The 27,615-nt window shown below is 46.7% G+C and overlaps 11 protein-coding genes across 11 annotated transcripts; 6 read left to right on the top strand and 5 right to left on the bottom strand.

Moving 5' to 3' along the window:
• Window positions 1-317: 317 nt before the first annotated feature.
• On the top strand, window positions 318-4,212 carry MCYG_02141 (structural maintenance of chromosomes protein 2; the record flags this gene model as incomplete). The annotated part of the gene is made up of 6 exons (XM_002849161.1): window positions 318-344; window positions 415-455; window positions 569-2,726; window positions 2,779-3,153; window positions 3,210-3,883; window positions 3,948-4,212. 6 exons carry the CDS (start codon window positions 318-320, stop codon window positions 4,210-4,212), a joined length of 3,540 nt encoding a protein of 1,179 aa, XP_002849207.1.
• A 563-nt stretch (window positions 4,213-4,775) lies between these two features.
• MCYG_02142 (conserved hypothetical protein) lies at window positions 4,776-5,466 on the top strand (the record flags this gene model as incomplete). The annotated part of the gene is made up of 2 exons (XM_002849162.1): window positions 4,776-5,063; window positions 5,140-5,466. The coding sequence occupies 2 exons, from the start codon at window positions 4,776-4,778 to the stop codon at window positions 5,464-5,466; spliced, it is 615 nt and encodes a 204-aa protein (XP_002849208.1).
• Window positions 5,467-6,268: 802 nt separating this feature from the next.
• MCYG_02143 (DNA replication complex GINS protein PSF2) lies at window positions 6,269-7,271 on the bottom strand (the record flags this gene model as incomplete). The annotated part of the gene is made up of 3 exons (XM_002849163.1): window positions 6,269-6,383; window positions 6,436-7,028; window positions 7,215-7,271. The coding sequence occupies 3 exons, from the start codon at window positions 7,269-7,271 to the stop codon at window positions 6,269-6,271; spliced, it is 765 nt and encodes a 254-aa protein (XP_002849209.1).
• A 448-nt stretch (window positions 7,272-7,719) lies between these two features.
• On the top strand, window positions 7,720-9,561 carry MCYG_02144 (alpha-1,2 glucosyltransferase alg10; the record flags this gene model as incomplete). Its single annotated transcript, XM_002849164.1, has 2 exons — window positions 7,720-8,698; window positions 8,765-9,561. 2 exons carry the CDS (start codon window positions 7,720-7,722, stop codon window positions 9,559-9,561), a joined length of 1,776 nt encoding a protein of 591 aa, XP_002849210.1.
• A 192-nt stretch (window positions 9,562-9,753) lies between these two features.
• Window positions 9,754-10,481, bottom strand: MCYG_02145 (conserved hypothetical protein; the record flags this gene model as incomplete). Its single annotated transcript, XM_002849165.1, has 2 exons — window positions 9,754-10,054; window positions 10,129-10,481. The coding sequence occupies 2 exons, from the start codon at window positions 10,479-10,481 to the stop codon at window positions 9,754-9,756; spliced, it is 654 nt and encodes a 217-aa protein (XP_002849211.1).
• A 469-nt stretch (window positions 10,482-10,950) lies between these two features.
• Window positions 10,951-12,869, top strand: MCYG_02146 (VerA; the record flags this gene model as incomplete). Its single annotated transcript, XM_002849166.1, has 4 exons — window positions 10,951-11,085; window positions 11,206-11,741; window positions 11,807-12,160; window positions 12,236-12,869. 4 exons carry the CDS (start codon window positions 10,951-10,953, stop codon window positions 12,867-12,869), a joined length of 1,659 nt encoding a protein of 552 aa, XP_002849212.1.
• An 822-nt stretch (window positions 12,870-13,691) lies between these two features.
• Window positions 13,692-15,292, top strand: MCYG_02147 (adiponectin receptor protein 1; the record flags this gene model as incomplete). Its single annotated transcript, XM_002849167.1, has 2 exons — window positions 13,692-13,877; window positions 13,967-15,292. The coding sequence occupies 2 exons, from the start codon at window positions 13,692-13,694 to the stop codon at window positions 15,290-15,292; spliced, it is 1,512 nt and encodes a 503-aa protein (XP_002849213.1).
• Window positions 15,293-15,640: 348 nt separating this feature from the next.
• On the bottom strand, window positions 15,641-18,066 carry MCYG_02148 (xylhp; the record flags this gene model as incomplete). The annotated part of the gene is made up of 12 exons (XM_002849168.1): window positions 15,641-15,787; window positions 15,859-15,985; window positions 16,054-16,150; window positions 16,212-16,461; window positions 16,518-16,573; window positions 16,641-16,731; window positions 16,797-17,239; window positions 17,306-17,351; window positions 17,416-17,480; window positions 17,538-17,678; window positions 17,743-17,887; window positions 17,959-18,066. 12 exons carry the CDS (start codon window positions 18,064-18,066, stop codon window positions 15,641-15,643), a joined length of 1,716 nt encoding a protein of 571 aa, XP_002849214.1.
• An 868-nt stretch (window positions 18,067-18,934) lies between these two features.
• On the bottom strand, window positions 18,935-20,080 carry MCYG_02149 (actin filament binding protein; the record flags this gene model as incomplete). Its single annotated transcript, XM_002849169.1, has 2 exons — window positions 18,935-19,452; window positions 19,474-20,080. The coding sequence occupies 2 exons, from the start codon at window positions 20,078-20,080 to the stop codon at window positions 18,935-18,937; spliced, it is 1,125 nt and encodes a 374-aa protein (XP_002849215.1).
• Window positions 20,081-20,631: 551 nt separating this feature from the next.
• Window positions 20,632-22,374, bottom strand: MCYG_02150 (glucose-methanol-choline oxidoreductase; the record flags this gene model as incomplete). The annotated part of the gene is made up of 1 exon (XM_002849170.1): window positions 20,632-22,374. One exon carries the CDS (start codon window positions 22,372-22,374, stop codon window positions 20,632-20,634), a length of 1,743 nt encoding a protein of 580 aa, XP_002849216.1.
• A 618-nt stretch (window positions 22,375-22,992) lies between these two features.
• On the top strand, window positions 22,993-25,107 carry MCYG_02151 (catalase; the record flags this gene model as incomplete). Its single annotated transcript, XM_002849171.1, has 10 exons — window positions 22,993-23,023; window positions 23,089-23,218; window positions 23,287-23,310; window positions 23,370-23,580; window positions 23,631-23,735; window positions 23,807-23,968; window positions 24,023-24,310; window positions 24,367-24,451; window positions 24,508-24,936; window positions 25,010-25,107. The coding sequence occupies 10 exons, from the start codon at window positions 22,993-22,995 to the stop codon at window positions 25,105-25,107; spliced, it is 1,563 nt and encodes a 520-aa protein (XP_002849217.1).
• Between the last annotated feature and the right edge of the window lie 2,508 nt (window positions 25,108-27,615).

Raw genomic sequence — 27,615 nt, forward strand, 5'->3', positions numbered from 1 at the left:
ACTTTCTATGTTACTTATCTTCCTTTGCACAACCTCGCAAGAACGAGTGGGAGGCTCGGCGGTTAAACACATCACGTGTTTGATGAGGTCACCTATTTTGTTCTAGCCTAAAAAAGACAAAAGTAAATACACAGCGAATTCGAGTTGCCGCCAAAATATTGTCCACATCGCCTAAGCTGCCACTGAACGAGATAAAGCCCTTCGTTTGATTTACTATCCGCATTCTCTTTCCTTTGCTGCGCTGTTTGTTTTGGGAAATCTTTTCTAGCGGCATAAGACACTGTTGAAGTACAGAGAGGCACCAGTTGGACGCGAAGATGAGAATTATCGAGGTTATCATAGATGTGAGTACATGAATCGCGGATATGGCACCGTATTGCGGACTGAATTAGGCTAATTATCTGGCTTAACTAGGGGTTTAAATCCTATGCGGTACGAACGGTCATATCTGGGTGGTGAGTAACCAGCATTGCGTTATGTTTACCGGATCAATCTTGCGTACCCCGCGACGCGCACATTTATTATTACGGTTGTGATTGTCAAGTTGACTCTTAATTTGGTGGTGTAGGGATGAGTCCTTTAATTCTATTACTGGCCTTAACGGCAGTGGTAAATCCAACATTCTCGACAGCATATGCTTTGTCCTTGGAATCACCAATATGAGCACCGTTCGAGCTCAGAACTTACAAGATCTTATATATAAGCGAGGTCAGGCGGGAGTTACCAAAGCCAGCGTCACAATTGTTTTTGATAACCGCGATAAGTCGATATCACCGATCGGATTCGAAGAATATGCGACGATTTCAGTCACACGACAAATTGTCCTAGGTGGAACAAGCAAGTACTTGATCAATGGTCACCGCGCGCAGCAACAAACCGTGCAGAACCTATTCCAAAGCGTACAGCTGAATATAAATAACCCGAACTTTCTGATTATGCAGGGTCGCATAACAAAAGTTTTGAATATGAAACCTGTTGAGATCTTAGCTATGATCGAAGAAGCTGCTGGAACTAGAATGTTTGAGGACAGGAAGGAAAAAGCAGCAAAAACAATGGCTAAGAAAGAGATGAAAGTCCGGGAGATTGAGGGGCTGTTGCAAGAGGAAATTGAACCTAAGCTGGAAAAGTTAAGGGGGGAGAAGAGAGCGTTCCTTGACTTTCAGCAGACCCAGGGTGACCTTGAACGATTGACGAGGCTTGTTGTTGCCCATGATTATCTCAAACACGGTGATCGCTTACGTCAATGTGCAGAAGAAGTCGAGAAAAGAAAAAGGAAGGTTGAAGATTTGGAGGCCAATGCTATCCGGTTGAAAGGGGAAATTGCAAACCTGGAAGAAGACGTCAAAAAGGTCAAAGAGGCCAGAGATAAAGAATTGAGAAAGGGTGGGAAATTCCAGGCGTTGGAAGATAAAGTGAAGAGCTACTCACATGAGATGGTTCGACTGTCAACATCGATTGACTTGAAAAAGTCTAGTATGAGTGAAGAATCGAACAAGAGAGAAACGGCAGAGAAAGCTCTCACTGAAGTGCAAGCCAATTTAAAGGATAAAAAAAAGGTATATGACAAGCTCCAGGCGCAATACGATAAAGCCAAGGCGGATCTCGATGTTCAAACGGCTGAAGTGGAGCAAAAGGAGGAGCTTTTGCAAACACTACAGACGGGTGTTGCATCAAAAGAGGGTCATGGTAATGGCTATCAAGGGCAGCTTCAAGATGCTAGGAATCGTGCCAGTGCTGCTGCAACGGAACAAGAACAAGCGAAGCTTAAGATTTCCCATTTGGAAAAGCGGATCAAAGAAGAAGAGCCACGGGCAAAAAAGGCTGTAGAGCAGAATAAAGGGCTGCTGAAGGACCTTGAATCCCTGAAGAAACAAGCCCAAAAATTGGAATCAGAGCTTACAAAACAAGGGTTTGAGCCTGGGAAGGAAGAGAGGATGTATGAGGAAGAGTCAAACCTTCAGAAGGCCATACGCGATCTTCGAAGTGAGGCCGATGGTTTAAAACGAAGAGTTGCAAACATTGACTTCAACTATTCCGATCCTTACCCTGACTTTGATAGGTCTAAAGTCAAAGGTCTCGTCGCCCAGCTTTTCACCCTTGATAAAAATCACTCTGAAGCAGCAACTGCTCTTGAAATTTGTGCCGGAGGCCGTCTCTACAATGTTGTTGTTGACACTGCGGAAACCGGAACAGCACTTTTACAGAATGGCAAACTCCGAAAACGAGTTACAATCATCCCCCTCAACAAGATCTCCGCATTCCAGGCATCGGCTGAAAAAATAGGGGCGGCAACCGATTTGGCTCCTGGAAAGGTAGATCTTGCATTGTCCCTCATAGGATACGATGAGGAGATTACAGCGGCCATGAAATATGTTTTTGGGTCGACGCTGATCTGTCATGACGCAGCGACTGCTAAGAAAGTCACCTTTGACCCTTCTGTTCGTATGAAGAGTGTGACTCTTGAGGGAGATGTCTACGATCCTTCTGGAACCTTGTCTGGAGGCAGTGCACCCAATTCAAGTGGCGTTCTCCTTATATTGCAAAAGTTGAATGGTATTATGATGGAGTTGAAATCCAAGGAGAGAGCCCTTCATATATTGCAAGACACCATGGCCAGGGAAAAGAAGAAGATGGACCTTGCACATTCAACAAAACAGGAGCTCGATCTTAAACTTCACGAAGTCAAATTGACTGAGGAGCAGATAAATGGAAATTCGTCATCATCTGTAAGTACTCCTATCGTCCTACCATATAAGGAACCGACTAACGCACTATCAGATTATTCATGCTGTAGAGGAAATGCGGGAGAATATAACACAGCTCAAAAATGATATCATAGATGCCAAAAATCGTCACACTGAAGCCTCCAAGGATATCAAGCGGATTGAGAAAGACATGAGCGAGTTTAGCAACAATAAGGACAGCAAACTTGCAGAACTTGAGTCTTCACTTGAGTCACTGAAGAAAGGTCTCAGCAAAAACTCCGTTGCTGTAAAAACTCTACAGAAGGAGCTCCAAGCGTCACGGTTGGAGTCTGAACAGGCTGGTAGCGATTTGACAACAGCCGAGGAGCAGCTAGCGGAAGCTGACCAAATCTTGAAGGCTCAGATGGAGGAGGTTGAGGAGATGGTTAAGGAACAAGCACGAGTTAAGGTTAGCAGTTTAGAGTTCGTCCCTTACGTAGAGAATTGCTAACATAAGGATTCTAGGAAAAACACGATATCGCTCTAGCCCACCTTGAAGATGAGCAGGCTCAACTTACTAGGTTTGACGACGAGCTGAGAGACCTAGATGAGGCTAAGCAATCTAAAGCTGCACAGATAACAGAAGAAGCTTTAGAACTGCAAAAGCTCGGCCACAAACTTGAAAAAGTCTACAAGGATCAGCAAAGTGCCGCTCAGCTTGTGACGAACATGGAGAACGAATATGAGTGGATCGCCGAGGAGAGAGATAATTTTGGCCGTCCCAATACGCCATATGACTTCAAGAACCAAAACATTGCTGAATGCAAAGCTTCCCTGCGCAATGTAACAGAACGATTCCAAGGAATGAAAAAAAAGATAAACCCGAAGGTTATGAATATGATCGACAGTGTTGAGAAGAAGGAAGCTTCGCTCAAGAATATGATGAAAACAGTCATCAGAGACAAGAGAAAGATCGAAGAGACAATTATCAGTTTAGATGAATATAAAAAGGAGGCTCTGCAGAAGACCTGGTCCAAGGTCACAGCAGACTTTGGCCAGATATTCTCAGAACTCCTCCCTGGCAGTTTTGCCAAGCTTGATCCTCCTGAAGGGAAGGAGATAAGCGACGGTCTCGAAGTCAAGGTCAGTTTGGGTAAGGTATGGAAGCAGAGCTTAACGGAGCTCAGTGGTGGCCAACGGTAAGTAATTTCCCTTCTAGATCGTTGTCCAGTCCAGGTTGTTCTGATATTCTATTCAATACAGGTCACTCATTGCACTGTCACTTATCATGGCACTTTTGCAATTCAAGCCAGCACCAATGTATATTCTGGATGAAGTTGACGCTGCCTTGGACTTATCCCACACCCAGAATATTGGCCGGTTGATCAAAACACGTTTCAAGGGCTCACAGTTCATCGTTGTCAGTCTGAAGGACGGTATGTTCCAAAATGCCAACCGAATATTTAGGACCAGATTTAGCGAAGGTACCAGTATGGTACAGGCATTAACCCCGGCAGACTTAAAGTAATGGGGTTATCTTTTCTTTGCCGCATTATCATTTCATCATAGCTTGGGGGGCTGGTTGTTTATGGATGGCATTGTATGTAACTATGTACGGAGTGGTTGAGATTCTGATGGTTCCTTACTATGGATTTTTGACGAATTTAATGTCTTTAACTTGAACTATTTATGAAATTATCGATGAATGTCACACAGACTTTAATATGGATAGAACTTTGATCAATTGGATGGTTAAAACAAGCGCGGAACTCTAAAATAGGCTTCGCTTTCTCCGAGGCTTCCAACACATCAGCCGCCACTCCGAGATATATCGACGAGCAGACATTAAAACACCAAGAAACCTGTTATCACAACCAGTTCACACGAGATACCTGTGAAGGAAAGGATTAATCGCTCTTTTTTGTTTCAACTTGAGGACTTCCATTATTCTTTATATTCTTATCCTGTGGCGATACCTCCGCGCGTGACTCCTTTTTATCTCCCCTTAACTTCCGCTGAGCTGAAGTAGCTGCTGCGCTTCAAGCGGAGAGATATTGTTGAGGTTTCACATATCCCCAGATGCCTTCATCTATGGCTGATTCCGAGCCTTCAGTCAATATCCCTTCGCTCATTACCTTCGCTGTTGTCTCGTTTTTCGTCTTCCGGTGGTTTTTCTCATCGCGCACATCTTCACAGAATGACAGCAACTCACAGAGAGGAAGAACTGGGGCTCAGACAGTCGACCCGGTACAACTAGACCACCTAGCGCAAATGTTTCCGCAGCTAACCCGAAGGGAACTTATGTGGGATTTACAACGGAATGGTGGAAGTGTGGCAGCAACAACCGAGAGGATCTTGACAGGAAGAGGATTAGAAACAGTGAGTTGGAATATCCTGCCTCTTATGCATACCCTACACATTTAGCCCTGCTAACATGAGAGTAATCAATCTATAGCCACCTCCAACGTTCCAACCTCAAATACCGGCCGCCTCGACACCCGTGGAAACTACATCTTCCACACATCAGGCGGTTAAACCAGCAATGACAAATCTCATTTCACGATACAACCTTCAATCAAAAATAGACAACGAGTCAGCAGAAGCTTTGGGAGCTGGAGCTGTGTCTGGTGATTCAACTATTCTCCGGCAAGAAAGTGCTTGGTCGCGTGATAAAGAGGAAAGACAGAGACTGATGCAGAAACGACGGGATGATATGATTCTTAGTGCAAGGAGGAAGATGCTAGAAAAGGACAGGGCAGCGAAACAACAACAACAACAGTAGTAGTAGTATGGAATTTTTCCTTTTTCTTTTTGTTTCTTTGGCATGAGATGACGGTGCACTTCACTCTTACTTTCTAGCGGTGTTGGAAGCGATTAACTGCGTTTACCCTAGCTACGGCGTCTGTAGCAATTGACATGCAAATATATTGGCCGGGATCTCGAATTTGAGGAATCAAGTATCTACTAGATACATTTGGATATAATTATTCAACTACGTTATATGGCCTCTTCATTTTTTGCAAGTCATACAACCCTTAGATAATGCACAGGAGAAGGCCGGCTAGATGTTGAACAGTACATCCTACGAGCCCCGCGCTCATCTCAGTGTTGCATATCCCACAGCAGGGATATTAGTACTATATACAAAATTCACAGGAAACAATGTCAAGAGCCGGTCGCACAGGTCTGCCCTGAAATTGTAAAATCATCTTTATTTCCAGTAGGTGCCAGCTCTGAAGTGAGGCAACTGAGGATTGCTTTCCTTCCCGTTTGCCCGTTCGCCATGCTTGGTATTTTGTTTAAACACTGCATTGGCGTTACCTGTGGGAGATAAGTTTGCAGCTAGTAGTAGAAAGAGTTTGCTCCATAAAATAGCTTGATCGTCTGTCAGCTATCTTGCAATCAACTCGAGCATCTTAGCTTCATAAAAGTCTGCTGTAGCGGATTTCGTATCTATCTCGGCGGTGTTCCACAATGGAGGCATTAGTTCCGAGCTGAAGAGCAGATGGCCGAGCCTGGAGTATAGGTCTCAGCTGGTTGAGCATCTGGTAACTCATAAAAGGGAGTCAAAATGCTGTTGTTGGTTATAGCTCCACGTCCATTTCATCATCATAATCATTCCTTCCACCAAATTGAATATCCTCCCCTTCGTCCTCTGCTTGCTCTCTCAAGGTTTCTTCCTTTGAAGCACCAATTTGCCTATAGGTACTGAGTTAGAGTATGTCGTCAACAGTTAACCTAACCAACGTACCTCAAAGCTTCAGCTGCACCAGATATAAACCCTCTTGCTTCGCCAATTTCCATGGCTCCAACTCCGGTTAATAATAAGCCATCTCCACCACCAACAGCAGTGGCATCTACCCCTTCCATCAGCAGGCGCATTTTCGACATCCGCACCTCTCGAATATCACGTACGCAACGCCGCACATGGTCGGAATCTTGAATGTCGTCACTTGCTACATCGAGAAGCATAGTCGCAAATTCAAACCAGTGATAGGGCAGTGACTGTAGAAGTTCGTTCTGTTCGGCGTCCACAGTATTTTGCAGTAAAAACGGAGGTGATGGGATATAACTCTTCCCGTCCATATTGTATCGAGATCTATTGGTTCCACTGCCACGGTGTTGTCTAGAATTCGTGTTTCCATTCTGCGCCGGAGCCAGGAGGGTTGGAGGAGGGCAGAATTGCTCCGTTTTTATAGTCTCTAACTCGAGAATTGAGGAGAGTGACTCCAAAGCAAGCCACGAGGGAGCTAATATATTAACTCGGCGTTGGCGTTTGAGTAGTATAGCAAGCCAGAATGGCAACATGCATCGCCGTGGAGGTATCATGGCCTCCGTTGGTCCCTAGCGGGGTTGGTTATCGAGTTAGTGACTGAGTATACGACAGGCACAAATAAAGAGCTGTTTCTCAGGCGCAAGAGCTTCATAATCCCGGGTATATAATCCCACTGGATTTCGCTTAAGGTAGATTTACCGAAATGATATCATTATACCTAGCCGTGTTGGAGGAGTAAGAAGGGTCTAACTCACTCCAAGCAATTCAAGGCCCTCGAGACGCTGTCGAGGAACAACGGTCACCATCTCCATTTCGCAGAGAAAGGCGATTTCTGAGGAGGTTATACCCCTCTGTAGTGGGAAAGCCATTGAATAATTCTGTGCTTCTTTTCAAAAGCTACAAAGCTACAGAATTACTTCTCATCGCGTACCTTTTTTTTCTCCCAGCAAGTTGAGTATGCTTGGTTAATAAGCAATAAACTTCGATGTTTCGCGCTGTCACGTGAATCTGTATGTTTTCACCTTTTTGTCAGCTTTGATAAACGCTACATCTTTATTATATCCACAATAGAACGGCTAGATGGGAGGTGGTTTTTGACGACTACTTGACGGTAGCCATTGGAGTACGAAGGTCTAATATATCATTGACTTTGAATTCACCATTGACCATTTTCCCCTCCCACGAGGTGCATATATATACTTGGAGGATGATGCTATGACAATCTAGAAGCATAGTCCATTATATACCCCGTCGACTGCAATGGATCATGTTATCCCCAATGTGTGCACTACGCTGCTCGCAGCGAGATTAATGGTTTATTGGCTAGGGAAGACAAACACTATCCTTCCGGATCCTTATTTGGACGAGGTTTTCCATGTGAGACAGGCGCAGGCCTATTGGGATCATCGATGGAAGCAATGGGATCCAAAAATCACGACTCCTCCAGGACTATATCTTGTTTCTTATGCAATTACATCAACATCATCCATTCTGTTTGCAAAACCCGTGGAACTTTCTGCTTCTGTTCTGCGGTGCATAAATGGCTTGGTACTGTTTAACGCTCTACAATTTACCATACGAAGGTTCCTTTCTATAAGACAGGATAAATCACTGGCAAAGGGGGAAACTAGGGCGAACCCCTGGACCTTGAGCTTAAATGCGTTGAATATTTGCCTGTTCCCGCCGATTTTCTTTTTCTCCGGGCTTTACTATACAGACTTGGCCGCGCTTCTGACGGTTTTGGAAGTTTGCAACATCGACCTTGGACGAAGTCTACCAAGGAACGGCCATGACACAGCTAAAAACTCCCTGGGAACTACCATCATGCAATTTCTTAGCTTCCTCGTACTGGGGTTGGCAGCTCTTGTGTTCCGGCAAACAAATATCTTCTGGGTAGCAGTATTTCTCGGCGGCCTGCGGGTGGTTAATACCCTCCAGGCAAGATCTGTGGTGTGTATCTCGTCGGATGTATGGCGTATTATCAAAGGTAGCTGGTACCTGAATCAGATCTATGACCCGCCTGCCAGTGACGCATCTATTGAAGGTAAGGCCTCCCCGACCGACTTGCCAGGCCGACAACCACGGACTAATATATTGACAGATTACTTTAAAGTTGGGTTTTCGCTAGCCATCTCTTTCGTAGCGAATTTATCCGCCATTCTGGTAGCAGTTTTACCTTATCTCTTCTTCCTTGGATGCTTTGGACTCTTTGTCCTTGTTAATGGAAGTGTTGTATTAGGCAAGTAATTATCCAATGCTCTACAATTCATGGCTCTAACTCTTTTGTTTTTCTGCCTGTATATAGGCCATAAAGAATTTCACAGTGTAGGCTTGCATCTTCCCCAAATGCTATATATTTGGCCATATTTCATGTTCTTCTCCTGGCCGGTAATTCTTTATCCGTGGGCAATCAGTGTGTGGGAATGTATTTGCCAACCTGACCCAAAAAACTTACGCCAACTGATGAACAAACTACCGCGTCTGGGTGTAGTGTTGGGTTATCTGGCGGCTATGATCACAATTGTTCACTTGAATACAATTGTACACCCGTTCACGTTGGCTGATAACCGGCACTACGTGTTTTATATTTTCCGCCTCCTCCTCCGACACCCATTGATTAAATACGCCGTAACCCCGATTTATCTTCTATGTGGCTGGGCAACTATAGCTGCGTTCAACTCTCGTTCGGCTTCTATTTCCTCGGAACTAGCTCAGACACCTTCCAAACAAAAAGGAAGCAAAGAACTGGACAAAGTGCAAGCGGAGAGGTCCATACCCAGTGGAGCTTCAATAAGAACTAGCTTTGTGCTTCTATGGCTGGTGTCAACGTCTCTATCTCTCATCACTGCCCCGCTGGTGGAGCCACGATATTTCATAATTCCATGGGTCGTTTGGCGACTGCATATTACCCCATTGACTCCCAGGAGTAATGACCAGTCTGCCAATCAAGCCACAGCCTTCTTGACTGTTCTCGAGTTTCTTCCATTACTCACTGAAACGGCCTGGTATTTGCTTATAAACTTCGTGACGGGATATATGTTCTTGTATAAAGGGTTTGAATGGCCACAGGAGCCAGGAAAAGTTCAACGGTTCATGTGGTAGGTAGACAAGATATTGTAAATAATTCAGATATTTTGACCGCAGAAACTCCATTATCCATGCATGGGTATATAGACAAGACCAAGATAAAATGAATATAAGAATACAGATTTTATTTTATTTTTCTTCGTCATTCCCCTTCCTGGTCGCAGGTACGTAGACCTTTTCAAATATTCTCTGGATTGGTTTTGCAGCCTATGAATGAATGCTACGGTTAGCAGGGTCCAAAGAGGTATGTAGGCCAAGGAATGAACTAACATCAATAAACCGTTCCAAGTCTTGATCTAAACTGGCTAGATCCTCTTTGCGCTTTTTGTTCTCTGCGATTAGAGCTTGCTTCTTCTTTAATAGTTCTTGACGGGCTTGTTCCAGCTTCTCCCTCTCTGCGTGTTCATGGTTGATCCGGGCGATTGTGAGTTCATGTTCATCCGAATTGGCGTGCTCTGGATGCAAGGCAATGAACTCTTCCACTGGTATTAAGGGTAACGACAGATAGCTATGGCTATTTATAGTAAAATGTGGATGATCAATAACGGAACGGTACGAAGTAGCCAGCAACTGAAAACATACTCATATGACTCGCACGCAGCTATCTCACCGCTCAAATGTCTCTGTTCGTAGTATAGATTCTGGAGCTGCAGATGTAGCCTGTCTATCTCCTGGCGTGCCTCCGCAGTTGCCTGTTTCGTTGATCTGACGTTGAGAATGGCCTCCCGGTTGAGTCCACGTAGTTGGGCTAGCAATGAGTAGACATGTCTCTGCTGTTTGTATGCATCCTGCAGCGTATTGTTAGGGCTCGACGAGGGGTTTTGGATGGCCTTCTCCAGCAGGTCGATGAGCTTATGGGCCTGGCTCAAAGTGTCGGAACAGGTTTTCAAGGCGGGGATAAGGGCAGGGTCGGTGACGATCTTCTCGACGGCCATCGTGGTGATAATATTACAGTTGTGTTATATCCTGGCTTCCATGCAACTTCCCTTAGTTTCTTCTTTCTCTTGCTGCTTGATTCGAATAATAAATTCACAAGCAAAGAAAAACCACGAATTGAATGCCGACATTACGTAATATCGGATTAAATATCCACCGTCACATCTGATAACTTTATATTACGTAATAACCGTTATTAGTAAACTCAAAATTTACGTCAATTAAAGCTGCCTTGCACATTTTTGGTGCAAACAATCTGGCAACAATAGAAGTTGGAAGAAGGATTTGATAATAAAATGGGCAGATTCATGGAGTTTTGTATTCAGTACATTTCCATAAGTTATCTACCGTCTGGACGGTGTCGGAGTGGAACCACAGGTGTTTCCAAGATATCATTTGTTTATGGATAGCTTAACCAGACAATATATCCACCCCCTCAGCAGTCGAAACCACAGACTATTGGTCAAGATGATTCTCGCATCTGGTATACCCAAGCTCCTGGTTGTGATAGGGCTTTCCGTGTTTACAGCATTGCTGGTGCATTTTCTGACTCGGGCAATTTCGATCCGACAGAGGTTCTACAAGATGAAAGCCAGAGGGATTGTAGGCGTCTCTTTTTACTTTGGGTGCTATCTGGATCTGAATTCCGAAACAAGACCGACGGATTGCTGCACTTTGTGCATACATATTCAAATTGGGGCGGAGGGCTAACATCTTTAATAGCCCATCATGGAGCCGTATTCACCACTCCTTGGCCATCTTCCCTTGTTGAAGACCTTAGGGAAAGGGCTACCACGCGACGCTCATGGATCATATACGTCAATGAAGATATTACAGAACTGGCAGAAATACTTTCCTACCGCGAAGAAGTGCCCGCCCCTAGTATATCTAGACGCGTGGCCCTTTATGGCTCAGCCCATCATTATGGTTATCGCGCCTGAGCTCTGCTCGCAGCTCACCCAAGAAACACCTCAGCCGAGGCATTCGATGTTCGGATGGGCACTTACTCCAGTGACGGATGGCATCGACTTGATATCAATGAATATGGCGGATCATAAGGTATGGCGTTCCAGACTGAACCCTGGATTTTCATCTAGGAACGTCATTCAGAATATGCCCGCCATCCTGGAGGAGGTTTCCATATTTGCCCAAAAATTGAAAGACACCACAGACACGGACGGCTACGAGTGGGGTAACATGTTTACACTTTACGACGCAGCTGTTGCACTGACTTTTGACGTTATCTCAAGATTTACACTGTAGGCTTCTCCTTACTATTTTTTGAAAACGAGAACCCATTTGTTCTTTTGCTAACGAATAACAGTGATATTCACCTGAATGAGCAAACGAGTGGGCCTGGACCACTGCTCAAATCTATGAGAAATTTGATTGCTCTTGTCAAGTTGAAGAACATCAAGAACAGGCTGGAACGACTTACTCCCGGGTTCAAGCGTGTGGTATCACAAAATGCTGCAACCATAAGGAATATTCTGTTGCCTCAGATAGAGCTACGATTCAGCGAGGCTCTCGACTCGAAGAATCAGAAAACGGTGATTGATCTAGCTATCAAACAGCTAAAAGAAAGCGGAGAGCAGCCTACACCCGAGTTGATGAATATCATCGTCGCTAACCTGAAAGCGTTCTTATTTGCTGGCCATGACACCACAGCTCAGACCATGTTAGTGTGTTTAGTTCTCCATTACCTCTTTCTTCCCTCGCTGCTAGAAGCCCTACTTCTAACTTGCTGTCTTAGTTGTTGGGTTTTCTACGAGATTAATAAATACCCTGACATCCTGCAAATACTGCGCACCGAGCACGACCAAGTGCTAGGCCCCGACCCAAAATCAGCAAAAAGGGTCCTGCAAGAAAGCCCTCATAAGCTGAATGAACTGAACTACACAGCAGCTGTCATCAAGGAAACACTACGGATGCACTCTTTGGCCAATACCCTCCGCCAAGGCAGCCCCAACTTCAACTTCTCGCTGGACGGCATGCAGTATCCAACCGATGACTGTTTCATACAGACGGTCCCGACCTTGACTCACATCCATCCTGACCTGTGGCCTCGCCCGGCAGAGTTCATACCCGATCGCTTCTTGGTTCCAGAGGGCCACCCTCTGTATCCCGTTAAGAATGCCTGGCGCCCATTTGAACTGGGAAACACCAAATGCATCGGTCAGGAACTGGCCTTGTCGGAGCTGAAGCTGGCGTTGGTGTTTACGGTACGGGAGCTGGACTTTGACTTTAATTACGAGCTGTGGGATAGGGTGCAGGGCAGGAAGACAGCAGAGACGGTCAATGGCGAGCGCGCGTACAGATGCGGTTCCGGCATCGGCGAGGTCAAGGACGACATGCCGGTAAGAGTAAGATTGAAACATCTCGATTAACGGCTGCGATGCGTCCTGGCAGCGTGAGAACCCATAAGGCGTGGAGGTATAACTATAGAGGCCGTCCCACTACATCGGCTGGATGTCCATCATAATAGCGAGCACGCTTATTCCTGCTCATAACATCTCTAGACTCAAATGCTAGACTTATAACATCCCATGCCCATAATATCATAATACTTCCTGCTTATGAGAAACTCCCGAGCCCAAAACAAATGCCGGTAATTTTGGTAATCCCAATACACAAACTTCGCCGGAGCGAATAATCTCGAATCGCGACGTCACGAGCAGGAAAGAAAGAAAAACGACTTCGACCTTCTGATCTGCTTCGAATCTTCGCATCAGCGCAACTAATCCAGCCCCCAGCTTGTTACATGCGCAACCTCGGGTTCAACAAGGGCTCGTTCCATCACCACCTTGCGGACTGCAAACCTCCACCCGCCAAGAAGGGCGCAATTGACTATCACACATCTCCACCCCGGACGGCGTCCTGGTTTATTTTTTTTTCCCCCTTCTCAACGGGTTCCTTGCTGCCCCTCCCTCCGTATATAAAGACCCCTTTCCCATGCCAGGAGGTTTCGTCTGGGCCTTGCGTCGTGTTCGGTTTGTGTTTCTTCGGGCGTCGAGTTGTAGAAATGGGCATGACTTGATCTCTCGACATCCGCCGCATCTGCTCAACAAAACAAGCGATTGAAAGGAATATCCTTTGGGGCCAAAAGCGTCCTCTCAACACGAACTTGATCTCGTCTCGACGTCCGGCAGGAAAACTCGATATCTGTTTGCGCTTGTGTTGTCTTGGAGTTCATCACAACGGCCGTGGATATGGCTTGCACGACCCCTTCGATAACGATAGAGAGCCGTACCGGCACCCCGTCCAGCACTGCTTCGGGTTATCTCTCGCCTGCCAACGAGTTGACTGGGTTATTGAAAGATCGAAGGCGAAGACACTCGTTCCATACGTCTAGGCGACTGTCCTGCGACTATGATGAAGATGCAGTCTATCTCAAGGTGGGTTTTTCTAACCACTTCTTCACTTTTCAGGGGTAACTAGAAAAGTATTCTAACTCTTTTTTTTTTTTTTTTGCATTTTCGATCAGGTCGACTTGTTCCTTGCAGAATTAGAGAGACGACTACAATGGCTGGAAGACTATCGACAGTCACACATACTTCAAATCGACTCTGGGCTGAGGAGAGCATATGGCGCTCTCATAGCTGTCCGGGACTCCTGTTCCCATGCCTCTGGTGAGCTGATGGGCGGAGGAAGACGACGAGCCCGTATTGCCGTCGAGACTCTCGAGAGCCGTTACAACGAAGCACTAGCTACAAAAGAAACCCTCGAACAAAAGGCTCAGGCGAGCATGAGATTGATGGAGGACTTCCTCTCCCAGCTGGAAGCCCGCGTTCACAGCGTTCGAGACCGTGGCTTATACAGCGCCATTGACGAAGGTCTGCGAGCCGTCGACTCCAGCATAACGCATGCTCGGGTTATGTTCGATGAAGGAATTGAACGTGCGGTCCATGCCAAAATTGCGCTTCGTGAAAGTATCGATAGGGCTATCGCGTTGGCAAAAGAGAAACGTCTAATCCACTACTCGGACCTTCCGCACCCGTGGAGAGTCAATCCTCACATTCGAAAAGGGTACCGCTTCACAGCATCAAAGATAGAATGTCTCACCTCGGTCTTCTCCTTCTCCAACGAAATGGTCAACATCTGGTCACATCTTATCGGCCTAATCATCGTCCTCTGCGTCGCCTTCTACTTCTACCCTCTGAGCCCCAACTTCTCTCTCAGCACGAAAACAGATGTCACCATTGCCTTCATCTTCTTCATCGCTGCTTGCAAATGCCTCGTCTGCAGCACGTTGTGGCATACTATGAACAGCATAGCTAACCAACCCCTCATGGAACGTTTTGCCTGTGTCGACTACACGGGCATCTCCTTACTCGTGGCTGCTTCCATCGTCACGACAGAGTACACTGCATTCTACTGCGAACCATATTCGCGATGGATCTATATCCTCATGACCTCTACCTTGGGTATCGCTGGCGTTATCCTTCCCTGGCATCCTCGCTTCAACGGACCTCACATGGCCTGGGCTCGTGTAGCATTCTATGTTACTCTTGCTCTGACTGGGTTTGCACCAATTGTCCAGCTGAGCTTAACCCGCGGCTTGGAATGGTCCCTTTACTTTTATGCTCCTGTCGTCAAGAGTATTCTAGTATACTTTTGCGGAGCTTGCATATACGCCTCGCAGATTCCAGAGCGTTGGCATCCTGGATTCTTCGATTATGTTGGCGGCAGCCATAATATCTGGCATGTCGCCGTTTTGGGAGGCATTCTCTTTCATTATCTTGCTATGCAAGACTTATTTGCGGGAGCATTTCTGCGGGCAAAGGGCGAGTGCCCTTGTCTTACTTCTTAGAAGAAAGATTTTCTTGCCATCATAGACATATATTTACATTCTTCTACTGCTTTCCCTTCGTTTCGTTTTTTTTTTTTTTTTTTTGCAAGACCTGATTACTAGAGCATGGGGTTGTGATCTTGGCTCACTGGATATGATTGCCGATCATGTTTGCCGCTTATAATAATTTTTAATTAGAGGCCACGAAGAGTTCGTTTATTTCTCGATATCCAAGTATCTACAATAATTATTCTCCATTTGATACACCTCCCTTGGGGTCTCACTGTAGGCTCCACCTCCAAAATCGACTCATTAATATCCGTTTAAGTCAGGGGTGAAGAATAGCTTCTCTAGCTGACCCCTTCTAGTCTATACAGACTCTTCCAGTGCCTTTCCATTGACAGATCCTGGATCATCGATGGCAGTTCCGCGGAGGCTTGCTTCGATATGCATGATACGTTTCTGTTCCTCGTGTGCTTCGGTATCGCCAAAGACAACGTCCATCTCCTCCAATATCTAGTGAGAGAATGTTAGCTGGTTGCCATAGATATATAATTTTTATAACGGGAAGGAAACTAAATCCATACCTTTCCCCTCGTTTCTGGAACATACAGAAAGGTAAAGATGAATGCAATAAGACAAAAAGCCGCGAAGAATATATACGTTCCCCAGCCAATTTTGTCAAGCATACCAGGAGTTACCAAGCCGATGATGCTAGAAAAGAAAGGACTAGTGGTTAGCGATTAATATTGACTAAGGGATGAAAGGGTCTGTAGACTCACAAATTGCACATCCATGTCGTTGAAGTAGTGATCGAAATGGCCTTTGATCTGATTGAAAGGTGGAAAATCTCAGATGGTAGGACCCATCCAATGGGGGCTGGACAAGATATTCTGTTAGTTACGTACTCAATGATTTCTTTTAGTGGATAGTAACATACCAAATGAATAAGAAAAGTTGACATCGTAAATATAAATGAAAACAACTCCAATCCATCCAGCAGCGACGTGTTCCTTAAAATTGGAGCCAAAAGCACCGATAATACCTCCAACAATAACAAGCGAAATGAAAGTTCCAACTGCACCACACATTAGAAGCATTCGTCGTCCTAACCTGTCTATCCAGAATAAAGCCGGGAGGGTGCTAATGCAATTGATTATTCCGTATACACCGGTAGCAAGGAGGGAGGCCTAGGTAGGATTTAGTAACTAGTGGTACTAAGAGGCATGGCTGGGGACATTCATACCGTGTTCCCATCCAAACCTAGCTGTTTGAAAACAGTTGGAGCATAGTAAATCATTGCTATTGCGATGTTAGTACCGCGATATATTGATTCTCATACGTCTGGATACATAGTCTCTAAACATACCGTTGCAGCCCATGAATTGCTGGAAGAACATTATAGAACATCCGATTGCAAGACGCCTAAACCTAGACCAAGTACTGAGAAGCGAGAAGTACTATGGAGATAATATGTCAGCATGAAACGAAGTAGGTCATTGACTTGCGTTTGGCAGAAACATACTTGCGCAACATGTAGTTTAACTCCAGATAGGTTTGCGAATTTTTCCTTAGCATAGGTATTCTCAAGGATAACCGATGCTTTGATTTCTAGAAACTCGGTCTCGATTGTATGATGATCAGCGGGCTTCTGTCGTAACGTTGCAAGTGACTTGCGTCCATCTTCTTCACGGTCCTTCATAAACAGCCATCGTGGCGAGTCTGGGAAGAAGAGTATTCCAGCTCCTAAAATGAGGGCTGGAAGGATCTGAAAGGCTAGGGGGACTCGCCAAGAAGCATCTGATTGCCCGTCGCAACCATTTGGTCCAACGTCTTTGTAAGGGTCAAAAACAGGCCTTTCAACAGTTCCACCGGTGTATGGTATCCCAGGGGCACATCTAGTACCTCCAATGTAGTTCGTTCCATAGTCAAGCCAGTAGCTTACTAAGATACCAATAGTTATAGATACTGATCAATTTATAAGTGATAACATTAGTAAGGGCATAGTTAAGCGGGTGCTAGGGTTAGGTCTACATTGCTGTAATACAACAAGTCCTCCTCGAATGTCCGGCAGGGAGACCTATAAGATAGTATTAGCGTTGGTCTCATTCAATTAGACTGATAACTATATAAGCCTTAGTTACCTCAGATATGTAAAGAGGCACCACCATAGTCAGTTGGCCCACAGCCAGACCAGCAACGGCACGACCTTAACACAATTAGTCTCAACCATCTAGTTAATTTGTAGTTAAACGAAGAAACAAACCAATAAATAGCATTGGAATATCGACTGCTCCGGCCTGAATGGCAGAACCAATAATGAAGACGACAACAGCCGCCATCACACACATCTTTCTGCCTATATAGTCCGCAAGCGGCCCGTTCACCAACGATCCAAACCAAGCAGCTAGCATGCCTCGTCAGCATTCTATTTCTTCAATTCCTATATATTTAGAATATCAATAGCTTACCGAGAAGTAGCGTCGAAACGAACCATCCTTTGAACCCGCTATCGCTGAAGACGCGCGGGAACTTTGCGCCAAAGGATTCCATAGTAAGAACCCCCGAAACAACACCCTGATCATAGCCAAAGAGGAAGCCACCAAGGGTTGAGAACTGATAACCCGGATAGCTATTGAGTTAGAAGCAGATATATTATAACACATATATAGGAGACGCATTCTCACCAGTGCTACACCAAAAATGAATGGATTTTTGGCAACGTTCTGGAACCATCCTAACTTCTTCACCTGGTTTATAGACCCAGTAGTCTGTTGGTTTGTAACGTCGTCCATCGTAAGGCTTGTAAATGTGGTTGAAGCGTAGAGAATCCGGAGAAAGTTCTGGGGCCCCAGGTATATATGTTGGCATACCACAGCAGAAGAAAAATTCTACTCAAGATGTGGACGCGTTTTCTCCTCTTGTTCTCACCGTCATAGTGCGTATAGACTCCCGTAGGGAGCGGTCCAAGTTCCCCACCGGAAGAACGGGATTGCTGTAGCTGGAATGGCTCGACCGAAAAACGTTATACGCCGGCCTTACAACCGAAGGAATATGCCAGGGTTCGATTATATATAACTTCGATGGCGGGAGAGTAGTTGAGGCCCTGAAACATATGCGGGATGGCAAGGTTGCACTCGATAGGGTTGAACATGTGGAGATAAATATCACTCAAGCTTTGCTTTCAAGGGTAGCGATTGGTTGTTATCATGTCAAGCCCGTTATTTATGGGCACGCGAGCAGGGCATGGTAATAAGATGTTTGTCATTGTTGGGTAGTTATTTATTATCGGTTGACGTTGGTGAATTGGCAGAACTCCTTCAATTATTCCGCACATCTATATGTATAGCATCAAAAGGTCTATTCTATCGAGATTGCTTAACTGAAATGACTCAGGGGCTGTGTGGCTCGAAAATATCTCTGGGATAGTGGGACTTTCAAGGCATGACGTAGTGAGCCGTATCTCCTATATTGTGGAGCGAAAGCAGAATTTGCGTATAGAGGGCCATGGCATGATTTTACAGTCCAACCGCCGTGATATTCTCAGAATTGATTTGATCGAGTTTGACCTGACCAGCGGCGTCACCTAAAGACGCCTTCCGGGAATATATGTCCTTTGCGGAGTTAGAAGTACTAAGCATAGTATGTCAGGCATTTGATATGTTAATTTCTAAGTTCGGTTGTCCGCTCGAGCGCTGGAGGGACTTCGTCCGAAGAGTGGGATGGCATCCGTTTCCTGAATCGGCCTTGTAACCAACAACGATGCATTTTCAGTTTCCTTTGGCGGTTAACAATCAATCGACGATCAAGGTCCATGTTAAGAATCTCAAACCCAGAATCAGGTGACGTATGGTCGTCGCTTGAAGGGTTTTCATCTTCTTTCTTGAACTCAGGTATGCCTCCTTGAGGGGTCCATTTGCCCCATATATGGGATACTTCTTCTTTCTCAAAGAAATATACTCTTGTGCCATCACCTCTGACGTAAAAATTCTCGCCCATCCATCGTCCTTTTTTAAATCGCACCTGTGCAAGATCGCCTTTCCCATAATCACGAAATAGGACATAGCCTCCTGGTTTTAAGACCTGGTATATATTCGAGACCGCACGTTCCCACTCATTAGGGGCCAAAGCAGAAAATATAAAGACCATAACAACGACGTCCACGGATTCTTTTTCCAGGCCTGGAGGAAGAGAATTCTCACCCGTCGCAGTGACATCCCAAACGTCCGCTCGCATATATTTCTCATTATAATTTTCACTCTTCCGCATGACATCAACAGCAGCCTTGGAGTAATCGCACGCGTGAACCATCAGCTTCTCGTTCTCATTGTTCATTAAAACTGGAAAAGCGGTATTGCCCGCACCCGCTCCAACTTCAAGCACCACCTTCGGGCCCGCATCTGCAGCCGTAACTTCGCTCAAAATAGGGAATTCCTGCTTTAGCCACTTGCGATTCTTAAAAAAGTTGCCTGTATTGTTTTTGTAAAAGAGATTCCACCACTTTGCGGGCTGGGAGTTGAACCGTTGGCGGTCGAAATCGGAAACTGGGGAGGCTCGCTGTCTCGCATATTGTAATTCGGCATATTCATAATATTCTGGGTCTGCCTCTACATGGTCCCAGGCATTGAACTCGAAGACATCATCGCCTTCTTCGAGAAATCGTGAGCCAAATTGGAATGGGTCAGTTCGTTTCTGATTATTGGCGGGGTCGTGAGACCGATGCGCTGGAATGGGAACTGGCTCGACCAGCTGGGCTACCGCCACATAGTCTTTGCATTCAGCATAAGGTGAACTTTTTGATTCAGCCATTTTGTGTATTCACCTTCTTTGCAAGCGGGATATTGAGAAGAAAGAAAAATAGAACTCGCTTTCTCCCTGATAAGAAATCTGATAAGTTTTAACTTATTATATAATCTCCCAAAATAGCAGCTTTTTGTCACGTGATTATCGTAAATCTAAATTTCTTTGTCAGCGTGTATTACTCAGCGCATACTTAGTCAGCATATCCACATATGTATTTAGACCACCACCGGACGAATCAAGACAACATCATCACAACGGACGACCAGAGCTTATGGTGGTGAAGTACATTGTCGACATTTGAGTGCCTCCTGTCGGTGTGCAAATAACGGGAGACCAAGGGTGAGGGTTATCAGTCACCCAATTTCAATTTCAATATCATACATCCTGTTAAAACTAACATTGGGTATCTGTTCTAGTGCCTAACATCGTTTTTTCGGCGGAATACACGGACACATATACCTTGTCAAGCAACGAAACAAGTCACCAGCGACTTTGCAATAGTCAATCACAATATATTAATGCAATTTCCCTAGGAACTTTTGTCGGGCCCCACTATCTCAGTGGTAGAAGTCTGCGTGGTCACGCTTGATGGCATCGGCACCCTTTTCAGCAATCATGTAGACCGAGTTCTGAATTCGGCAATCTGGAATGACGGGGATGACGGAGGCATCGATGACACGGAGATTCTTGATTCCATGGACCTTGAGGTTGGGATCTACCACACCCTGTTGGATGTCCTTTGACAGGCGGGCCGTACCGCAAGGGTGGAAGGAAGTCTGAGATCGATCCAGCACAGTTCTCTTCATCGCCTCGTCATCATCCAACGGCATATCCCAAGGATATTCATCCTCCACGACATCCTTGAAGCCTTCGCCATTCTTGAGAACATCATAGGCGAATCTGATACCTTCGCGAATAGCAATGATGTCCAGGTCGTTGTTGAAGTAGTTCAAGTTGATGTTGGCCTGCTCCAAGGGGTCGGCACTGTTGAGTGTAACCTCTCCGCCTTCCGAGGCGGGGCGAACGAGATCAACCATAACCGTCATGTAGCTTCCTCTGTTGGGGTGTGGGAAGTGCCACTGGAAAGCACTGCCAAACAATGGGATAAAGTCAAGTTCGAAATGAGGCTGGCCATACGGGCAGAATGGATCAAGGCCGCCGTTAGCAGCCTTTGCCGCGCGGTACTCGGGAGACTTCTCCAAATACTTGTCGATGCGAGGGAAACCAATCATCTCGAGGAAGGGCGAACCCATGGGGCCAGCGTGGCCCTTGGAGTAAGCGTCCAAAACTTGAGTCTGGAGAGGGCCTTTGCGCAAGATGTGGTTATCTAGTGAGAAACTGTCCTTAAGACGAAGGGCAAACGGAACACCGGGGTGGTCCAGAAGGTGCTGGCCGACATGGCGGGAATCAACAATGAGCGGGATGTTGTGTCGAGCCAGCTCGGCAGCTGGGCCGATACCGCTGAGCATCAGAAGCTTGGGAGTTTCGAAGACACCCTGAGAGACAATGACTTCGCGGGTGGCGTAGAAGCTCAGCTCTTGGCCGGAACCGGTGATCACGGTCACACCCTTAGCAGAACGATCGGCAGCGTCGATGATAAGACACTTCGAGAAAACGCCAGGGAGAATAGTAATGTTGGGCTTGCCGGCAACAGCGAGGAAGCTCCCGGAACGCCTACCCTTGTAGATAGTGTTGACACTATGGGTGAGGCCGTGCATTTTGCCATCAAAGATGTTCTCAGTGACAGGCTCGCCGGTGGACTTCCAGCCCTGAACAAGGAGGTCGCGGAATGGCTTCATTTCCGGGATCAGGTCGGCATGGGCGATGGGGATCGGGCCACCCGCGCCAATGCTCTTGAGCTCGGGGGGGAACAATCCGGCATCGTCGTGGTAGGTGACGCTCTTCCGAAGGTAGGGGACGAGAGGATCCCAGGTCCACTCCTTGCCGCCGTATTCTTCCCACATATCAAAGGTGCCCTTGGAGCCGGGTACCCAGGAGAAATAGTTCAAAGAAGAACTGCCGCCGAGGGCCTTTCCACGGGTGTTGGGCTTCTCGATTCGCTCATAGTCATCACGCTTAACCATGGTCGTCTTGTACGCCCAATCGTACTTGCTACCACGGAGATCCATGGCGAGCGCGGGGGTGCGGATGTCCTCGTTGTCAATCGAGTCGCCAATACCGGCTTCGACGACCAGAATGTGGGTATTGGGACTGTCTGCCAGTCGGGCGGCAACGATATTGCCGGCGGTACCACCGCCGACAACAATAAAGTCATATCTAGCACCGTCTTGGACAGACATGATGAAAAGTAGAAGGTATATAAACTGGCAAAGGCAGAATAACACGATGATGAATTCAGTTGAATCCAGTTGAATCCAACTTTCGAGAGCAATCTGCTTGGGCCTTATATAATCCGACAACACCAGCGACAATGGAGAGACGAACCCCCGGGCATGCAGGTTTCAACCAAAGTAAGGCAGGAGAATGGTATCTCTGTGTGCATGTTCGAGGAGCCTTTGGCACGGCTAAGCTCGTGCGAATGATTACCGAAGTACCACCGAGAGCTACGGGGTGGTGGATGGCAGATGATATCATCCCGGACGACCATGCATGCATAATGCCATCACGCAGCTAGCTGGCCTGGGGTTAGAAGCTCTTATCGTGAGTAGCAGGATGGCAACGTCGTGCTATGGGAAAGGAATGTGTGGCAAACGGCCTCAAAACAGCAGAAAGCAAGGCACGATCCTAGACCTCCTGTAATGGGATTAATTGAGTTTGCATAGGATGGCCTTTCCATCAATGGCTGCATCATAGCACATATGCAGCCCCCTTTAGGATGGACATATCAGCACACAGCTATATATAAGACGACAGCCGCGGGGTTCTGGACGTGGTGCAAAGTACCACACCAGCACACCATGGATCACCGCTACTACACTCTCGCTGAAGGTACTGAGCATTCTCCCACTGTGTCCTCGTGTGACGTACCTGTTGGCTGACATTTGTATTCCCAGGCTGTCCCTATGCCAGCAACGCCACCTCTGTGCAGCTGCGCGATGGCCGCGGCGGCGGCCTGTCCCTCCTCCAGGACACGCAATTGATTGAGACTCTAGCTCATTTCTCCTGGGAGAGGATCCCAGAAAGGTATCTCTCTCCCCCCCCCCCTCCCAGCGTGAGACTACATGATTCGAGAACCTAACTGGATGCAATAGAGTGGTGCACGCAAAAGCTGCTGGGTAGGCTCCCCTCTTGCTTCATGAAACAAAGGTTGCATGTATTCTGATCAGCAGCCCAGGGCCTACGGGGGATTCACGGTCACCAAGGACTGTTCGGATATCACGTCCGCCAGCTTTCTGAACAAAGTCGGCAAGACTACCCCCGTGCTCTGGCGTGTGTCGACCGTTGGGCCTGAGTCAGGCTCGGCCGATACCTTGCGAGATGTGCACGGCTGGGCGATGAAGTTCTATACCGACGAGGGCAACTTGGACTGGGTTTTCAACAACACGGTAGGTTGATGTCGCTGTGCGCACCCTCTGGCCTGGTCTACGGTATTGAGTCTAAAGGACAGCCCGTGTTTTTTGTCCGCGACCCAATGAAGTTTCCTTCCCTGAATAGATCCCACAAGCGGCACCCCCGGACCCATCTGCCCAATTCAGACATGGTAAGTCGGCCTTCTGCCCCCTAGGGAGGCATTAACGCTGACAGGTTAATAGTACTGGGAGTAGGTAATAGGAATACCTCTTGGTGTTGACGCATGCTGACTTGGGCAGCTTCCACAATGGAAGCCCAGAGAGTTTCCACGAGCTCCTCCATCTGTTCAGCGATCGAGGAACGCCCGCGTCCCTACGCAATATGAACGCATACGGCGGGCACACCTACAAACTAACAACCACTGTACGAACCATTATTTTTTGTCCATTCTCCCAACGGTTGCTAACTTTTTTTCAGGATGGAGCCTTTAAATATGTCAAGTTCCACATCAAGACGAATCAAGGAGTTCGGAACTTTACCCGGGAGGAGGCCGAAAAAATGGCTGGGCAAAATCCTGATTTCCTTATCCACGATATGTTCGATGCAATTGAGAGGAAAGACTACCCAAGCTGGACTGTCTTCGTGCAGGTGATGGATCCTTCGCAGGCAGAGAACTATCGCTGGAACATCTTTGATATGACCAAGGTCTGGGCCCACAAGGACTTCCCGCTGCGGGAGCTTGGCAAGTTGACTCTAAACCGTAATGTGAGTTGGCATTAGCACACGCATTGGAGCATTAACAGCTAACTGATCTCGTCCAGCCAAACAATTATTTCACGGACATTGAGCAGGCGGCATTCTCACCGTCGACAATGGTCCCTGGCATAGCACCATCTGCTGATCCGAGTAACTATGCCCAGCCTCTCTTACTCCCGTTGATGCCATCACTTACGCAGCTCTAGTGCTCCAAGCCCGCATGTTTGCCTACCCCGATGCGGCACGTTACCGACTGGGAGTTAACTACCAGCAACTTCCAACCAACGCGGCCAAATGCCCCGTGTACTCACCCCTTCAGCGTGACGGTAAGATGAATTTCTCCGATAACTATGGGGCAGATCCAAATTACGTGGGGTCCTCGCTGCAGCCAACCAACTTTTACCCTAAACTCAAGGGGGTTGGGCCAAACACTATCAGCACCCAGACTGAGCATGAGAAGTGGGCGGGACAAATCTCCACCTTCGCCACCCAAATCACTGATGACGACTTTGTGCAACCTGCGGCTCTCTGGGAGGTGATCAAGAAGCAGCCAGGCCATGAGCAGCGATTCTACGGGAATGTTGCTGCGCATCTTTCCAAGGTTACTAGTGATCGGCTGCGCAATGATATTTACTGTAAGGCCCACCACACATCCAAAAAATTTCTAGGTTGAAGCTAACATCGCGAAGCATGGTTTACCCGCATTAGTCCTGATCTTGGCGCTGGTGTCAAGAAAGCCATTGAGGAGCTTGTTGCTTCCCCAGCCCAGTGACCAATTGGTTGTCAGTCAAACTATTCCGGTGTAGAATGAAGATCGGTGTTCATAGAAAAACTAGTTATCCTTCAAATCACGTTATTTTCTATAGTGTTGCTTCAGCCAGTAGTTGAATAAGTGCCAATCAACGTGACTTTAGCAAAACCTTGCACATATGCTCAAGAGTAACATATTACTAGCTAAAATCGCTGGATTGAAACATCTCAAACACAATGCAAGTACGTTGGCCATTTAATCCTGTTTCAAAACCAAACTTTGATTTAGATCACTGTGTTCGCTTATACGTTGCTCTCTAGATCCTAACATTGGAAACCTCAAAAATCCCAGCCGGATAATATAACTAGCTCCAAATCAATCCGCAAATGGAATAATCTTCAGGCAATTGGCGCCTTGGACTTTCTATGGTGGGAAAGGCTGCACTTCCCAAGGCTATCATGATCAAATAAAATGAGGTCTGAGGTGAAGGGGGTTTTATATACATAAAAGAAGCCTCCTCACATAAAGTTCTATTCTTGGAGCTTCCTTTCTGGGCTCCGCTTTATTGAGTTTCGAGTCTGCGGCTAAGTTACCAAAATAAACAACACTGCGGCACACTGCGGCGCTAAGCGGCTTCGGCGCTTGTGCTCAAGTGCTCGGTGGAGGCGGTGTTGGGGCATGCTGGGTCCAAAGCACTCCTGCCGGCCAGGCCCGCGAGGCACTTCTGTGTGCAGTATTGGGCGGTCCGGCTCCCAGTTACGGCTACACTCCTCCTATGACTAGTACTCCGACCGTTGTCGTTTTGGGTTGTAGTGGAGGTACGAGCGCCGAGAGACGTTTTTCTCCACATCACCATGACTGGTTCTCTCTGGTGTTCATCATTGACGAGTTTGCTTCAGCTGAGTTGTTGGCAGGTCTCTGGTCTGCTCTAGATATTGTTCCTCACCGTCTGGAAGCTAAGAGTGCCCTTAGCATCGACAATGCCGATTGAACTGGCATGCCCATTTTGGACTAATCAGTTCACGTGCTCAGCGCTTGTGAATTTTTTCCTTGATGTTTCAGTACAAGCAGATATCAATGCTATATGGTATGGAACAGTTTCTATTGAATCCGCTTGACAAAAACAAAACTCCAACAGGAACACAATGAAGGCTGTATTTTGTTTTGAGGATTGTGCAAGATTACGGGCCGCGTACCACACTGACACGACGGGAAGTATGGCTGCTGTCAATTCTGATGTGACAGTATACGCAGTGAACGCGTTTGGGCATGGTGTTAAAGGGTGAAACAGCAAAACTGCGAAAGGTCGGCCCCCGGCTTTCTCTGGCTCAAACTTCAACCCGGGGGCCGGGATGATCCTTCTCAGCTTGTGCGAACAGCTCGGATCAAACCCCCAAACTACTACATGATCAACGAAACTGGCAAGCCATCGACAGTCACACTAGGCTCTTGCCCCTTCTGCGAGCTCGGTGTCTCCTTCATCAGGCAGCATACATTATATGCAAGCCCAGGCTGCTCAGTCCTCCGTTTGCTAAGAGGAGAAAACAGTGAATTGCTCTCATTTCCTACATACTATGAAAATTTTGCCTACACATAGTGGTAATGAAGGCTATAAGGCAAAAGTTACTATATGGCCGGCAGAACATAAGGCTGCAACGGCAGTAGAGTCCTTGGCTTAGTACTAGCATAATAATAGTGTTAACACTTAGTGAGGCTAATATTATATTGCCGGTGCTCTAGAAGTGAATAACTTCGTGCCCACTTGCTACACCTGCTGGATAATGATTGTACACCGCTATCCAGCCTGTGACTACAGCTGCTGAGCATAACCCTAAAGACTAAAATTAGTACATGTCATTGTCGCGAAGGTAAGGGAGAAACACACCTCTGACCACCAGGCACGTGAAAATCAACATCCAGACGTTCAGCTACCTCGACATCTTGGATGAACTAATAGGGGTTAACTTTCTGCTCCTCAATGGTGGCTGGATCGCCAATCGTGTTCTAGAGCTCTGAATCCGAGAATCAACATCCCATTTGATTGGAATCAGGCACGCTGGAAATGGGTTGACTGTCTAGATATGATCGTAGAGCTGAATATATTTCTAGTGCCATTTTTCGCCGTATCCAACGACATTGGTTGTTTTCTAATGCTAAAGATGTTGGAGAAAGTGAGACGTAGAGTCGTGGTTGTATCAGATTATTATATAATACGTTATCTTTGGTTTGACCAATCGGATCTGACAGGAATTGTACAACCTCAACCCATATCCTGCTTATAATTGGCCAATTTCACTCTGACCGTACGGGTTTGTAATAGATTACGGGCTATCCCGCTGAGCCGCAGCAAACACGTGACTCAGCCGCAGCTCTCCGCAGTTTTTCCCAGGAACAACTTCGTGAAACTGTTTTCTTTCTCTGGCTACTTTTCCCTCCTCTCTCTCAGTCGAGATGCACAACAGCCCGTCACCAAGGGGCCTAGTTTTCGTGGAGAACTTGCCCTAGCCTAGGGTTTGAGGGCATACACATCCCTTCCACACATCAACTGGCCTTTTTACACACC

The sequence above is a fragment of the Microsporum canis genome, genomic scaffold, assembly GCF_000151145.1.
Source record: "Microsporum canis CBS 113480 supercont1.2 genomic scaffold, whole genome shotgun sequence".
NCBI lineage: Eukaryota > Fungi > Ascomycota > Eurotiomycetes > Onygenales > Arthrodermataceae > Microsporum > Microsporum canis.